The sequence below is a fragment of the Ochotona princeps genome, chromosome 5, assembly GCF_030435755.1.
Source record: "Ochotona princeps isolate mOchPri1 chromosome 5, mOchPri1.hap1, whole genome shotgun sequence".
NCBI classification, from domain to species: Eukaryota; Metazoa; Chordata; class Mammalia; order Lagomorpha; family Ochotonidae; genus Ochotona; species Ochotona princeps.
In genome coordinates this window covers 40,709,042-40,725,318 of record NC_080836.1, presented here as the reverse complement: position 1 = coordinate 40,725,318, position 16,277 = coordinate 40,709,042, and the positions used below count along the sequence as shown (strand labels likewise).

At 43.3% G+C, this 16,277-nt stretch overlaps 1 protein-coding gene across 2 annotated transcripts in view; it reads left to right on the top strand.

Annotated features, from left to right (window-relative positions):
* WDSUB1 (WD repeat, sterile alpha motif and U-box domain containing 1) overlaps positions 1-12,767 on the top strand; it is a 50,042-nt gene extending 37,275 nt beyond the window's left edge. The window contains exons 10-11 of one of the 2 annotated variants that reach the window (XM_058664545.1): positions 2,359-2,490; positions 12,593-12,767. In XM_058664545.1, the coding sequence (XP_058520528.1) occupies positions 2,359-2,490; positions 12,593-12,750 (290 nt within the window). In that variant the 3' untranslated portion in view covers positions 12,751-12,767. Of the gene's footprint in view, positions 1-2,349; positions 2,491-12,592 lie in introns of both variants that reach the window. The other variant, XM_004577140.3, reaches the window with a different exon arrangement.
* Positions 12,768-16,277: the final 3,510 nt, after the last annotated feature.

Sequence of the window (16,277 nt, the reverse complement as noted above, 5' to 3'; positions counted from 1 at the left end):
TACCAGAACCCTTTTCTGTTCATTGTTCTAATCTTTCAGGTCCCTCCTTACCTAAAGCACAGGGTCCATCCTGACTTCTTACACCCTTCGTTGCGTTTAGCCTGATGGTTAAGCTGGCTGCATTCCATATTAGAGGAATACCATTTTCATAGTCTTGGCAAGAGGTAGAGACTGACAGAGCATGTTATCCTGGGCCTAGAAAAGTGGTATTTATGGTAGACCCATCTGGGCAAAAATCAAATTGTCTTGAGTTGTAGAAAAGTGAATGAAAACAGAGGAGTCATGTTCGAGTTGGTTCCTGGCTTTGGCTCCTGGCAGTGCAGATCCCAGCAGGCGGCAGATACGGCTTAGGCAGTTGTTTTTGCCCCTCTCATGTGCGAGACCTGGCTTGAGTTCCAGGTTCCCAGCTTTCTGGCTTTAGCCACTGGCCGTTGCAGACATTTGGAGAGTGAACCAGCAGAGGGTAGCTCACAGTTTTCCCCACCACTCAGATTTTTTTTAACAGCATTAAAGGGCAGCTCTGTCAAATGTAGTATCATGGAGGCAGTATACCCTCTGAGTGTTTCACTGCCTTGTGAGTTGAGGCTGGCCAGGCACGCAGATCCTCAGGTGCTGGACTTCAGAGGCATCTGCCTTCAATAGGCATTTTGTGTAGAAAGAGCTTCCTTTGGACTCTGTGATGGACTATGTCAATCAGTGGATTCTTCAACAACCTCATGGTGCCTGGAGTGGTGAGATTGGCAGCGATTCATAACTGGTGAACTATCAAAACCACTTGAGAAGGATTTCAGCGTGCCCCACATCCAGGACCTGGGGCGCGTGGGAGACTGGGTGGGGCTTTGCCCTCAATATGTCAAAAATATAATAAAAATAATAAGTAAAATAAAAAGCTTCCTTTGGATCTGGATAACAATTTCTAAATGTATCTCAGGTGATCTCTGACTCGAATATTTTTGCAAATTTACTCAACGTATAAAGAAATGGCATTGTGCTTTGTGTTTCTAATGACTATCAAATAGTCTACATCTAGTTTCAGTGAATTATACTGGAAAGAATCCACAGGCAAAGTTGTTCAGTAGCAGGCAGCACCTGGCCCAGCTTGTCAGGTTTGCATTGTCAGGGTGCTGTATCCTCAAGTGGGTGGAGAGCTTACTCACCATCCTACTTCTGCCTGACTCCCCTTTCCTCCTGGCTGTCATGAGGGTGACTGGTGTTTGTGACACAGCTGAGGAAGCCTGAACTTAGAAACATTCTCCCTCCCATCCTTGCCTGACTTTTAACTTTGGGCTGGCAAACTAGCCTAGGAGGAAGCTGTTATCTGTACCCACATCTGAACGGATCTGCCTTCCAGCTAGGAAGAGGACAGGATGGCTGAGTGGGTTTGAGTTTTCTGAGACAGAAGCTGTGCCAGGACATGGAGCATTGCCTGGTGTAGCTTCTTTGGAGAAATAGGAAACATATTCTGAAATGTTCTAATGTCCTACCTCCAAACGTCCCAGCCTAAAGGAGCACTGTCACATAGTTGTAAAAATGTAAACAGCTAAATTTCCTAGCCTTAATTATACCAGAACTCCTCCAAATAAAACTAAAAACAAATGCACACAGAGGTGAGCTTTATGATTTTGTTTTACTTGAATCAGCAAGTATATTTAATTTCATTATTTGAAGATATTATGGCATGATATTATGTAACTAACCTGAACTAGTTTAACAACACTTTTGGGGAACTTTTCATTATATATTGAGCAATTATAATCCTTTTCATTTTTATGGGTTCATGTCTGGGCAACTTGAAATTCTTGAACTGTTGGAATCTGAGGTGTTTGAAAAAGCTCTCCAGGGCCCAGCGTGGTGGCCTAGTGGCTAAAGTCCTGGCCTTGCACGCGCCAGGATCCCATATGGGCGCCGGTTCTAATTGCTGCAGTCTGCTTTCCATCCAGCTTCCTGCTTGTGGCCTGGGAAAGCAGTCGAGGACGGCCCAAAGCCTTGGGACCTTGCACCCGTGTGGAAGACCACAAAAGAAGTGGCTCCTGGCTCCCGACTTCGGATTGGCGCAGCACCAACCATTGCAGTCACTTGGGGAGTGAATCATCGGACGGAATATCTTCTGTCCTCCTCTCTGTATATCTTTCCAATGGAAATCTTTTTTTTTTTTTAAAAAGCTCTCTACCAGCTGCTCCTGACTTTTACAATAGATTATGTGTTACAAAGCAGAGTAAGTGCTCTGTAACAGTGCTGAGGCACAGGGGAGAGTTGGGAGTGGAATAGATGAACCTCTGTAGGTGTCCGAGCTTAACTGGCGTCAAGATAACCTGTAGCTCTGCAGGCCTAACCCCGGTTTCTTGTCAGAATCTCTAGGGCTGCGTAGTAAAGTGCTGAGGAAGATTGAAGAGCTCAGGACCAAGGTGAAATCCCTTTCTTCTGGAATTCCCGATGAATTTATCTGCCCCATTACTCGGGAACTTATGAAAGATCCGGTCATCGCATCAGGTATGTGTGTGGCTCCATCCTGAGTGGCAGGTCTTACATGAATAAATAAAGTAGGTAGTTCACACACGTTTCTTTGGAGAATTTCAAACTTCAAAATTTATTTTCACATAAGTAGTTTTTCTTCTCAGACCCACTTGAGGAGTATTTGGTTCAGCGGTTAAAAGCTGCTTCTGACACATTTCCTGAGCACCTGGCTATGGGTCCTGGTTCCACTTCTCACTCTAGCTTTCTGCTAATTCATATCCTGGGAACAGAAGGTGATGGCTTAAGCCTGTGGGTCCCTTCCACCCTCTGGGCTCCCAGCCTCCACCTGATCCAGTCCTTGCTGTGATGGGCATTGTCTGTCAAATGAGAAAAAAAACAATTATAAAGGTAGCCTCGTTAAACCTGAAGAGAAGTAAGACACATTGTGTGCTTCATTTTAGTAAAATTGGGTAGTAGGTCTTGGGTCAAAATAATTTTTTTCAAGTTTTATGTATTCTTGTCAGTTTTGTATATAGTTAACAGAATGTAAGGATAAAATCTTTTTGAAGGTAAGACTATTGAGATCACTTATGTTATGAATTTAAACTGCCTCTTAGAATGTATAGGGTTATATTGATTTCTCATTATGAGTAAATACAAATGTGCATACTTTTTACAGTTTTAATTTCACATTGTTTTGGCCTAAAACTGTATCAAGCACATTCTGAATGTTGATGAAGTCTAGTTATTTTTCATTTGTGATTTCTTGACTCATGCTGATTTGTGTGTGTATGTTTATGACTCTTTATTGTAAATAGCACAAAACTAGTGTTATGAACCAAGTTTTCTGTAAGCTGTTTCCATAGGATATGTGCCCCAAACAGTGTTAGTCAATTTAAGTACTTTATGAGTATGCACAAGGGAGTCTGCATAAATTTGTTAAATTTGCTACTTGATTGCTTTCTAAGAAACAAACCTGGTAGAATTCTCCAAAGAATTTATTTAAGTGTATCTATTTTCACTCAGGTTTGTGCTCAATGACTTTTGTAACCCTGTACATGCTGATCAGTTGGATAGTTGTTTGAGTTAGCTCGTCCAACCATCCTGCTAACAGGGAACATGAGTCACCTGTTAGTTCAAGCTGTGACAATTTCAACATATCTTTAGTGTTGGTAGGTGTGTTAGGACTCTAGTTCAAGTTTCTTTCAAATGCTAAACAGAAATGGCAACTGATTTTTGTAGCAGTCATCTTAGAAAAAGTGACACATCAGGCGCTTCAGTGTTTCAGGGTCTTTTATTCATTCAGAAGTTTCTCAGGTTTAACTTTGGATGTTCATTGTGCTTTTTGCACAGCTTATTTTCACCTTCCAGAGAGGGACCAGTCTGTCCTGCAGGTTAGAAGGAGAGGTTAATTTCAAACGCGGTGATGTCATGAGCACAGTGGTTACCAACCCTACCCAGCTCCCCTTATTTAACATACTTTACAAATATATTCCCACAATAACATTTCTTTTACTCAAAAGATTAAGGAAATAGTTTAAAAGTTTGCGGTGCTTGAGGCTGGTTTTGGGGGAAAGGTATATCTTTTGGGCACTTATGGCAAATATTTTTAAGATTCCAGTGTATGTTTATAAAAAAGTATCCCTTTAGCTGCAAAATATTTTTTGCATCCTTGATGAATCAGCATACAAAGATCAAGCTTGTTAAGTGTAATTCACATTCTTTAAAGTTGCTGTTCAACATTTTTTGTTGGGAATGTCTTCTAACTGGCCATGCACCACAGGGTAAGTATATTGGGCACCTGAAATGTGGCTAAGGATATAAGTTTTCTTTGATTATATTTAAATAGGACATATCTGCTGCATTGGACGGTGCAGCTGCATAATCTTTGATAAATTTTAAACGTAACTTTCACTGCCATCTTTTTTTTTTAAGTGTTCATTTTTATTCAAAAGGCGGAGAGATCTTCTAGCTGCTGGTCCACTCCACCGATACCTGCAACAGTTAGGGCCAGGCCAAACCTAGGAGACTAAATTCCATCCAGTTCTGCTGTGTGTGTGTCAGGAACTGCGCCCTCCCAGGGTGTGCATTAGCAAGCAGCTGGATGAATCAGTGGGAACTCAGATCTACTTAGAGAGGGGCTGAGATGTCCCAAGGGCAGCTGCACTGCTTTGCAGTGCATTCACCTGTTTTGGTTTTTTTTGTTGTTGTTGTTTTTTTAAAATGTATGTTTCCACTATTCCAGAAGGACTTCTTATGTTCTTTTTAACAGTCCATTCTGGTCCTACGTATCTGTGGATCTGTTTTTTGGCACTGTAGATTATATTTGCTATTTCTAGAATCTGATAGAAATGGAATCTGTGATTTCCTTCACATCTGGCTTCTGTTGCTCGGTGGATGTTTTCCAGATTGAACTATCTTGTTCACATGGTTCAGAAATTCATTTGCATTTTAGTTTTCCACCATAAAGATGAACTATACTACTTACTGATCTGCTAATGAACTTGTAGATCTTTTCTGCTCTGTGGCTATGGTTCATCTACCACTCTGTTTGTGTAGTAATTCTCGGTTACATATTTCTGAGTAGACCTGCTAGATTGGATGGTAAATGAATGTTTAGCTTTGAACAGATTGCCAAAATGTTTCTCTGTGCCACTGAACCATTCTAAGTTTCCAGCTGAGAATTGCCAGCTCTCTACATGTTTGCCAGCACTTGATTTCTTAGTCTTTTTAATTCTTACCCGTCTAGTGGGTGTGAAGTGGTTCTCACTGCACTAGGAGTTTACTGTGAGGACTAATGGTGCTGAGCATGTTTTTATGTGTTCATCATCCATTCACCTTATAAAAATATGCCTGGAAATTGTAGAACCTAACTCAAAAGAGGGGCAGAGAATTATTTATCTTAGAGGAACTATATCTGGAATTTATAGTGCACTGCATATATTTTATTCCAATCTGTAGGTTCCTAATAATTTCCTCAGGGGCATCATTTAGAGAGAGAAAAAGGTTTTAATTTCGATCAAGTCAGATTTATTACTTTTTCACTTTGCTGCTTTTTGAGTCCTAAAAAATCTCCCTGCCGTGATATATTAAAAAATTTGTTGTGTTCTAGGCATGCTAGGGCTGTAATCTTAGAAATTATTGTGTGTGGTCTGGCATGGACAAAAATAGGTATCCACTTGTTCTTATCGTAGTATTTCTGCATCTTTGTTGAAATTGACTTTGTATTGTGGGTCTATTTATAAATTTTTAATGATGTTCTGTTCATCTTACGTCTTTGTTTGCATTAATCACCATAGCGTAGCTTTTTGAAACCTGTATGGGGGGTTTCAGAAAAGCTTTGCTAGTGCAGTGAGAACCGCTTCACACCCACTAGACCGGTAAGAATTAAAGACTAAGAAATCAAGTGTTGGCAAACATGTAGAGAGCTGGCAATTCTCAGCTGGAAACTTAGAATGGTTCAGTGGCACAGAGAAACATTTTGGCAATCTGTTCAAAGCTAAACATTCATTTACCATCCAATCTAGCAGGTCTACTCAGAAATATGTAACTGAGAATTACTACACAGAGTGGTAGATGAACCATAGCCACAGAGCAGAAAAGATCTACAAGTTCATTAGCAGGTCAGTAAGTAGTATAGTGTATCTTTATGGTGGAACACTACAATATTAAGTTGTAGATTAAAATGGTAGTTTCAGTGCCTGAATTTGGTGATGTTTCTACCTTTAGTTAAGACACTCCTTAAAAGTGCTCCCTGGCGTGGGTGATGTTTTGTTCACATGACCTTACGTAACTCCTATTTTTATAACACTGCAGAGTTGAAGGATTTGTTTGCTTATATATACATGGTATAGAACCGAACACGTGCTGACATTACTTGTTCACAGGGAGAAAGCATTCAACGTTGTCTTGGATTTCACAATTTCTTCCCTTTTTAGTCTAATGGTACTTTCTGTTGAGTCACAAACATGTTTGTGAGATTTGTTAGAGGAAGAAAAGCCTGCAGCAGAGCTCGTTCTGTAGCTAGCAGGTCCTTTATTACTTCCCTGCCTTCACTTTTGTTGTGGACTGAGGTGTGCTGTTCTAGGAATGGGATGTAAACTGTTTTGAATCACTTTTCACTGACACCAGCTGTGTAAAAATTGTAGTTCATCCATAGCCTTACTATATAGTACCATGCCATTCGTTTTTACCTTTCCTATAATAACATTTGTTTCTATCGAAAGAGCTCTTGTACAACATGAAGATGGTAAGGAACAGTAAGCATACCTTATACAGGTTGCCCAGTTCTGGGAGCATTCTCCATTGATAGTACAGAGATGGGCTCCATGATTTTGTTTACATTTCCCTGGATTAAAGTTGGGGTTTGTTTGCCCACCACAGCTGTGACGACACCACCATTCCCTCACCACACCCATCTGCCCACTTCTGAAATCTTACTTCGAAATTGTTACATGAACAGAATCACATAGTAAGTACTTTTTGGGGTTTTTCACTGGTTAGCATCATCTGTGAGTCATTAATCACACTGTAACACTGAGTAACACCCAATCCGATGTCTTTACAGTGTGCTTATTGCTAGCTTGAGGCGAGTTCCTGCCAGCACAGGGCTGTGCAGTCTACTTTTTGCCTCTCCCCAGCGTGCTCATGCTGTGCTTGCATTCTGCTTTCACCTTGGGGAAGCAGCATGGTGCACAAACAGGCCAGGAGTCTGGAACACAGAGGCCTTTGGCTGGGCCACTCTGCAGCTTCCTGTGACTCTGCGGCTGCAGACTCTTGCAGGACAGGCCTTCTGGCTTGTTGAGAGACAGTCTGGGGGAGAGCTGCCTGTGTTCCTGCTGGGTCCCTTCTGTTACCTTCAAGTGCTCTCAAACTGCCTTGGTTGTTTTCATCTGGAGGGCTGAATGAACAAATTCTGTAAGTTTCATTAAAAGGAAAAATCTCTGACTAGAATAACAGGTCTAACATAACATGTCTCTGCTGCGGGCAGGTGAGGAGAAGGAACAGGAGGACAGTCTGGCCAAGGGCAGGCATCCTGGCCCTGCTCTGTTCAGGGCGAATCTGAGCATGCACAGGAGTGTCAGTGCACTTACATAGCTTTTCATCACAATCCACATTCACAGCTCATGCTGCACCAACCTACTAAAGCAGCTGTGACCACTTTGTCTTGCAAACTGTTCCTAGGGTCTTACCTTGATCACACTCATGTGGGGAACACAGCCACTCTAGTTTCAGAGAAGCCTTTTTTGGCTTGGTTCACCTTCTTTTGTGCAGGTTCACTGGGCTCCTTCCAGGGAAGGCAGAACTGTCCTCGGTTCTGCAGCAGTGTCATCCCAGGTAGCCTGCAGGTAGCTGCACGCTCTCTAACCTCTCTGGTGTGTTCACTCCCTCCCCCGTCATTTCTGGCAGTCCTGTGTTCACAACCTAAGCAGTGCTGGAGGTCAGACCACCAGTTCCTTCCCTGTGAACCAGGAGTACCAGGATTACCGGCATCAGGCAGGGTGTTGGGTGGAGCTGGTGACAGTGCCTGTGGTGAGCATGTTGGGTTTGAAGTATTTTGTCATGGTGTATTGGCTCTACCTGTTACCTTCATTCTTTGAGATTACTGGAACACTAACCCCGTTGCTTGCTTTCTCCCTTTTAGGTCAGCCCGTGCAGGATGACCTGAGGGGTTGCCAGGTGTAGCAATGGCTGGGCACTGCATTAGGCTTTCTGGGTCTACTTGTTTTTCTAGGAAAAAACATAATTGGTAAACAAAGCTGGTGAGCTAATATGTTTTCCTTGAGCTTTTTACTGAAGTTGAAGCCATTTTAAATAATGCTGCTTTTATTTATTTGTAAGTGAAATTTAGATCTATTTACTCATGTTTTGGAGAATGGATAAATTCAATACCATGACTTAGTATTTTATCAGAATTTATTCATGTAAGTTTTCAAACTGACTTGTGAAATAAGTTTGTGGGAACATACCCACTGAAATAATTTAGAGGCCTCTTAACAAGAGCTATAGCTGGCTAGCAATATTTAATACAGACTTTCAAAACTTCAGTAAAAAACAGTAACTTAGACCAAATATATTTTTTTTCATTGCTGGTGACTTGGTTTGATCTCATGAAGCTAATTACACTTGCAGTGAACTGCCTTACCCGAAGCTTAGACTGGGCGTCAGTAATGCCACAGTGGTCCCAGCAGCTCAGTGTTTTGGGAGGGTGAAAAGCATGCTAACGCAGGAAGACTGCAGACCCAGGCCTGGCACCTGCTGCAGGAAGTACTATGTGTTACCCTCAGCACCGAGACCAGTGCAACTGACTTCCCTCTAGTGAGAACTCTATACCCTCTCCACAGACTGGCGAATTCGACATTTATGCTGTGTCACACCCTTGCTAAAAAAATATTCCTTTAAGAAAATTTATGTAAGAGAAAAATTAATTTGAGCAAGCATACTAATTGCTAAGGAAGAAAAAAGATTATCTCATTTAATGTTCCTCAGAAAAGAACCAACAGATGAGAATATCTTGACCTTTTCCTTTCAGAGGGCCAGTAGACCAAAAAAAGAAAAAAACATACAAACCTAAGTATCAGATTTCTGCAACCAGTTCTTGCGGCGAACATGCTTTTCTGTAAGTGACATAAAGGAGTGACACAGTGAATGCCACTGGGTTAGGCTGGCTAAGCATGACCTGCCTGAACCAAGGCCCTGCAGCCTCAGTGTTTCCTACAGCAACGCCACCGTGCACATCTGCAGCAGGCTGGTACTAATGGAGCAGTGTTCTCCTGTTCTTACAGTGAAGCCCATAACCCAATTAAGATAAAAAGAATTTGGATAGAACTTTATCCAAGAAACATACACTAATGACTAGTGAACACTCTGAAAAGAGGTCACGAGCGACACTAATGAGTACCACAGAAAGCAAGCACATCGCACTAACATGGTCAGTTCAAGAGTTGGACAAAGTGCTAGTACGGATGTGCTGACCTGGGAACCTTCCTGTGTGACAGTGTGCAGTGGTGTGGCTGTCACTTTAGTTGGGGGGGGGGGTCCCTCCAGGCTAACTAGAGCCATTCTATGACCCCACAGTTCCATCCCTAACTATACAGAGCTGCTCATCCAGAACTTCTCACCCCAGTAGCAGGGTTGATTGCCAAAAGGAGGCAAACCTCAGGTGTTACACAGGTAAATGTGGTATAGGCAAAATGAACTATTACGTGGCCATAAAATTAAATATATAGTAAAATATGAAAACCCTGATGCTACGTCACAGGAGCCAAATATCACATTTTATAACTTCACTGGCATCCACTATCTAAAAGAATTTCACTGAGGAGGAGAGTGGGTGGGTGATTGCTGGAGGGTGGGAGTGACAGCTGAGCAGCACAGTGGCGATGGCTGCAGCAACTAAGAAGTAAGGCAAGAATCATTGAATTCTACATTCTGAGTCAAGAAAGGGAAGGAGCTGAGGTTATGAGCACGGAGTCCCGGGAGGAGGAAGGGAGCAACCAGGCTGGTGCTTGCTTCAAGGGGCCACCAGGACAGTTGGGGAGCTCTTACCAAGCCAGGGCCAGCCTCCACATGCTTCCCCGTCATCTTCTAAAGTGCACGCCCCCTGCAGTACGGAGGCCCTTACACTCACCTCCACAGGTGCAGGCTGATGGAGCTGCTCTGTGTGTTCCCACAGCTAATGGAGGAATTTCTATTGAAATCAGGAATACTCAAGGTTGCTTAACTCTTTCCACAGTGTAAGATATAAGCCCAGAAAATGAGCACACATAATCTCTGTGTGGTGGAGGGAAAGAGAAGAAAAGGCAAAAGGGAAACCCTTCTAGGAAAATGGTGTTGTGATGCCACAGGTTAAGCTGCGGCATTGGCAGTCGGCCTGCCCCACTTCCCATCCAGCTGCCCACGAAAGTAAACCTGGGCAGCAGCAGGTGATGGCCCAAAACCCTGTCACCCAGATGGAGCTCCTGGCACTGGCCTGGTCCAGACCTGGCTGTTGCAGCGATTTGAAGTTTGAGCCAGTAGCTGCAAGGTGTGTTTCCCTGCTTTATTTTTATTGAAAAGGAAGAGTTACAGAGGATGAGACAAAAAGATCTTCCATCCACTGCTTCACTCCCCAAGGCCAGAGCTTAACAGACCCAAAGCCAGGAGCTTATTCTGGGTCTCCCACGTAGTGCAGGGTCCCAAGGCTTTAGGCCATCCTCCACCAGTAGGGAGCAGGAGGGGAAGATCAGCCAGTTGAGCCATTGTGCTGGTCCCTCTCCCTGCTTTCACTTTACTTTCAAATAAATGAATAAACCTCTAAAAGGCCTAACAGGAGACTTAATTTACAACTACAAACTGGAGTGCACACTTGCATATGAAACATTCCAGAATTTACCAAACATGGGAACAGACCTGTGAAACACCCTTGTAAAGTGCACTTAAATGGAAAGTACTGCCTGGCACTACAGAAGCAGATTATGAGTCTTGACATGATCCTCACCCTGCTTTTCCTGAAAGATCCAGAAGGTACTCACCAGTTCCATTGCAAACAGTCTATAATCACAAACCAGGAGAGAACAAGGTGTCTTGCCCTCCCAGGTAGGAGAGTATGCCTGAGAGTGGTGTTGCCACAGGAACAGAACAATGGGATGTCATAAAATTCTAAATCCAAGATATTGACCTAAGTGCATTTAAAAATTCAGTGAATGATCAGGATGGCAATTTACATTGGTGGTTAAACAAATAATGTAAACAAGTGGCATTCTGACAGCTAACCGCCATGTGTGAAAGGACAAAACTAAACCCATCCCGCAGGGTACATACTGAAGTCATTCCCAAAGCCTCACAAGTCTAAGCAAAGAACCCTTTCACATTCCAGAAGAATGCAGGTAAAGGAATGAAACATTGATTTTCCATGTATGTTCAGTTTTCCCAAACTGAAATGACTGCCTGACAGACAAGGGGGACAGTGAGTGGTGAGCTCACAGGACAAAGCAAAGCAGAGGGCTCCATCACTGCTCACCTGGGGCCTGCTGGACATCTGGCGGTTCCCACAGCAGCTTCTGATGCTGCTGCTGCTGTAGCCAACAGGGTATTCCACGAACACTGCCCATGGGAAGGACAGATGGCCAGCTCCTGAGGAAGGCAGTCCACAGTAGAACACAAAATCATATACATTCCCTCTTCAGTTTAACAGTCATACTTGAATCCTCCCAAAGTGCTATGCAGACATCCAAGTGACAGAGGCATAGGACTGTTCAGTGCAGTACTGTTTACAAAAGGCTAGGAAAACCAGCAGCTATCTGGCACTATGTCCTTACAGTGTCACGGGAGACCCACTCCCCATAGAAGCGGAACAGTGTGCATTGCATGCTGGCGTGTGTACGCCTACACACAAAGGCTAAACACATACCTGTGGCTGCCTGTATGGGGAGGGAGGGACACGGATTGGACAGGGACAGGAGACTTCTAAGTGCACGCTGTGGTATAATGCTTCTCTACTTGGAAACTCCGGAAATCTACTTTTCTGAATACAGTGTTTGCTTTAGTTCACTGTAGTTGGATCCACCCAGATGACAACAGTCACAAAAAAGCCTTAAATTTCTTTAGTGTATAAATGTAATGAGGAGCCACAATTTTTATCTTCAGAGCTATAAGACAAAATGCAAAAAGCAGTGAAACAGAATTCCAGTCTTTCCCTTTTCTGTAAAGGGAAAGATTGTCAATTGTGGTACTAAGTGAAGCTCTGGCACCGTAAGTCCCCATCCAGTCCGTGCTAGGGCACTTTCTGTAGTCCCAAGTGTCCATCTTCCCAACCGTCCAGGTGTGGGAGGCCCCACTACTTTACTCCAAAGACTGTGTGTCCCCCACATGTGCATCCAGTTGGCCCCTCAGTGGTGAGCATGTTCACAGCCACTCTACCCAGCTCTCCTCTTCCACTGTGTCAAATCGGACACACTCCGGTTGTAGTGCTTGAAAGGAGTCCAGGAGCCACGAGGGCTCAGCATCACTCCATTCTAGGCAGCTCAGCCTCCACAGAGCCCAGTGCGGCCTTATGTGTCTCAGGTGGCAGAAATGCAGGGCAGTGGCTGCTTTACACCAACTTCGGCAGTCTCCCTTCTCTTTCTTACTTTACAAATAATCTGCTGGTTTCTTTTAGATGGCTATTCATATGAAAAGGAAGCAATGGAAAACTGGATCAGCAAAAAGAAACGCACAAGTCCCATGACCAATCTCGTGCTTTCTTCGTTGGTGCTGACGCCAAACAGGACTCTGAAAATGGCAATCAATCGATGGCTAGAGACACAGCAAAAATAAAACCTTCTGTAACTTTACTCATATTTTTCAGTGATTTCATTTGAAGAACTTAAAGGTAATTTTACATACCAGACCATATTAAAAAGCAAAACTGAAAGAGGTAAACTTACCTATAAAATTGTGAATTTCATTCTTCAAAAACATGGATTTTCACATCTATCTTCATTTCTAGTTTTAATGTAAAAAGATTTGTGCAATTAAAAGTATAGAAATAAAGTTTACTTGCCCTTAAATTGCAACGCTCAAATTTATTGTTAGGTTTAGATCATATACCCAAATAACTAAAGATTAGAATACTCTAACATTTAAATGCCAGTTAATATTCATTCATTTGGTATTTCAGATCTTTAAAGAGATCCTGTGGCAAAATAATCATTTAGATTGAGAAAGTTACTTCAGATCTTATTTTATAAGCAGTTTTTTGGGGGGTCTGAATTTACAAGCTGGTACTGCCCAAGCCTAGGTACAAATTTGGTGGCATAGATGGTCAGAAGCAGACTGCTGGCACACAGAAAGGGAAAAATTTCTTAGAGTTCTCCCGTATGATTCTAAACTAGGCTGACTAAACCTGGCAATTTCTGCACAACAGCTTTACTACTTAATACAACATGCTGACAAGCATTCACTTGTAAGAAAATGCAAAGTTGAGGAAGTTAAGATTGTCCCAGCTTCTCACATAAATGTTCGATTGTTTATCCAAACACAAGCCCTGAGTAAGCTCTTGAATCAAATTGCAGTTTTGTGTGGGACCAGTTCCTGCGGTTTACTGTTAGCTGCAACAGCAAGTGGAATTGGTCAAGATTTTAAAACTCAGAACTGAAGGGGGAGAAGGGAACAAGGTAAACTTATAGCTAACACATGTTCACCAGCGGGTGGGAATCCCACCTAAAACAGCAGTCTCCACTTACCCTCTTATACAAGGGAAATTGATTTTCACAATTATTTGAGACACAATTATTTGCTGGCTCACTCCCTGGATGTTCAGAATAGCTAGGTGAGGCTGAGGTCATGAGCCAGGAGCTCAGCTTGTCTCCCACTTGGGTGGCAGGGAGCCGGCCATCACTGCCAGGGGAACACGTTTCCAGTAAGCTGGCACTGGGTCCAGCGCCATGTCACGGACTCGGGCGCTTCACTGTGTGAAGGGTTTGTTCCCAGGGCGCCTCCACCAACAAGCTAGACATGACCCTGGAAATTCATGAATTTATTCCTATGAATCATAGTTACAATTCAGTTTATGATTCTACAAAAATCCTTTTCATGCTGTACATGCTCCTTATATATTTTCTCATTACACTCTTATGAGGATAAGAGGGGCTGGAACCATGTTCTAGATGGTTCCAGAGGATCCCACTGTGTGAGACCAAATACTGTTTTTGGTAAAGTTTCTTTATTCAAAAAGCCAGAGAGAAAGATGGATGCAAATCTTTTATCTACTGGTTCACTTCCCAAATACTCCAACAGATGGGGCTTGGCCAGACGAGCCAGGAGCTTCATCCAGAGCTGCCAAGTACGTAGCAGGGGCATCAGCTGCCGCCTGCCAGGATGTGCCTAAGCAGGAAACTGGCTCAGAAGTACAAAAAAATTACAAGTCAGTGCAATAAAAACACAAGAAAGTGGCTTTTTAGGCACAATGAAGAAGGTGCCTTGCTTTTCCATTTCCCCAAGATACTGTCTTGTAAAATAAAATGGCTGAAAACTAAGATGCCAGTCTCGGTGCCTTTCCAAATCCAAGTATCTTTTTTTTTTTAAAACACAAACTAAGACCAAATAACTCTCCCCTCCCCCACACATCAAATACACAACAAACAAAAAACACCAAATCCAAACCTTCCACAGAGGAACAAAAGTGCCCTCCCGCTGCTGGACTTGTGGAACTGACAGTTCCCAAGGAGATGCGAGTTCTTTCTCTATGACCTGAGCTGGTACACCCAAGCTGCAAATACGTAGCAACAGGGGCAGGCCCCGGCCTAGCGGTCAAGACGCTGCCGCATGCCGCCGTGGAGGACCTAGGCTCTGGCCCCAGCCTCCGAGTCCAGCTTCCTGCGGACCCTGGGAGGCTGTGGTGATAGCTCAAGTAGACCACCTGCCACCCACTGGGAGCCCTGGGCTGGTTGCCTGACTTCCAGCTGTGGGCCTCCCCCTCTGCTGCACCTCACCCCAACAGGCAGGCAGTTTTGAGCAGGACTACAGATGCAGCCTGTTTCTGCCTCAAATAAAATGTATATCTACATATGCACAAACTTCAATAGAAGTAATTTCATGTTTAATAAATAATATACTCACCGCTTTATAAGAAATCGGTGACATGATTTATCAATCAGCTGGCAACGTTTCTTTCCTCCTTGCCCCATTTTTTGTTTTTAATCTGTAATTTCAATATATGGCTTTTACAGTGGAACTCCAAATACTTAGGTTAGCTACAACAGTAATAGACAATAACCTAAAGTATCAGCCTCGGGATTCCAAATTTGAATTGCATTACGATACAGCAATTGTTCACTCTCCTACATGAGACTTCCAAACCGAGACGCATGAGCACAAATACGTACCTTTTCCCTTGAGACCATCTGATTGGGCTGAGGACCTGGTATATTGTAAAAGTTGTCACTCTTATTCTGAGCTTAGAACATGAAGTATGCATTTGGTACTACTAATGACAAAGAAAATAAGCTTTACTTTTACCTCGAAGACTACATGGACTAAAGGAAGACAGCAGGCTATTTTTCTACTTAGCCATCAACTCAGTCGATGCAAAACCAGTTCTATTAACAGTCTTTATTCCAGATGGAAAAGTACAGTAGTTGTGCAGAAACAAAACTACATAACAAAAGAGTAAGACTTTCACAAATTAAAGAAAATAATAAATAAGCCATAGTTCCAGCAGACCTTAGGGAAAGCTTGTAAAAAAGAAAGGGCCCAGCTGTCTGTCCGCAGCACACGTCCGCGGAGCCTGGAGCAGGTGCCCAGAACTGCACTGGAGTCCCGCCGCCCCCAGCCAGGGTGCTCGCAGGGACGGCGTGATGCGCCTTCACAACATTCTGCAAATATAGAGCTTCCTTTTCCCCAAGAAAATAAATCTTACATCCCAACATATAAAACACTCTCCCACCTTTCAAACTAGCGTTTTTAACATCTTCCAATAACACCCCATTTTCATAGAAAAATACCCTTGAACCAGGTTCATTCCTGTACCTTATCTTTACAAATGAATAATACATCAGTTTGGACTGAAGTAGCACCTCAGAGGTGTTCATCTAATGAGATAAAGTGCCGTTTCTGGTATACTGTCCACATGCCCTCCTGTGGCATGCAGTGCGGGCCCAGCTCAGGGAGGCTGACAGGACATGCACGGTGACACTGGGTCTCTGTGAATGAGCCACTTGGGAGTAATTGTATTTACAAGTCAGAACAGTCGGGCTGCTTCACAATGTACAATGGGTAAGTGGAAGCTACTGATCATATAATCCAGCGAGGGCCATGGCCAGCACTGAGGCTCCACACGGAGTGCTGTCCTTCAGGGACCAGGG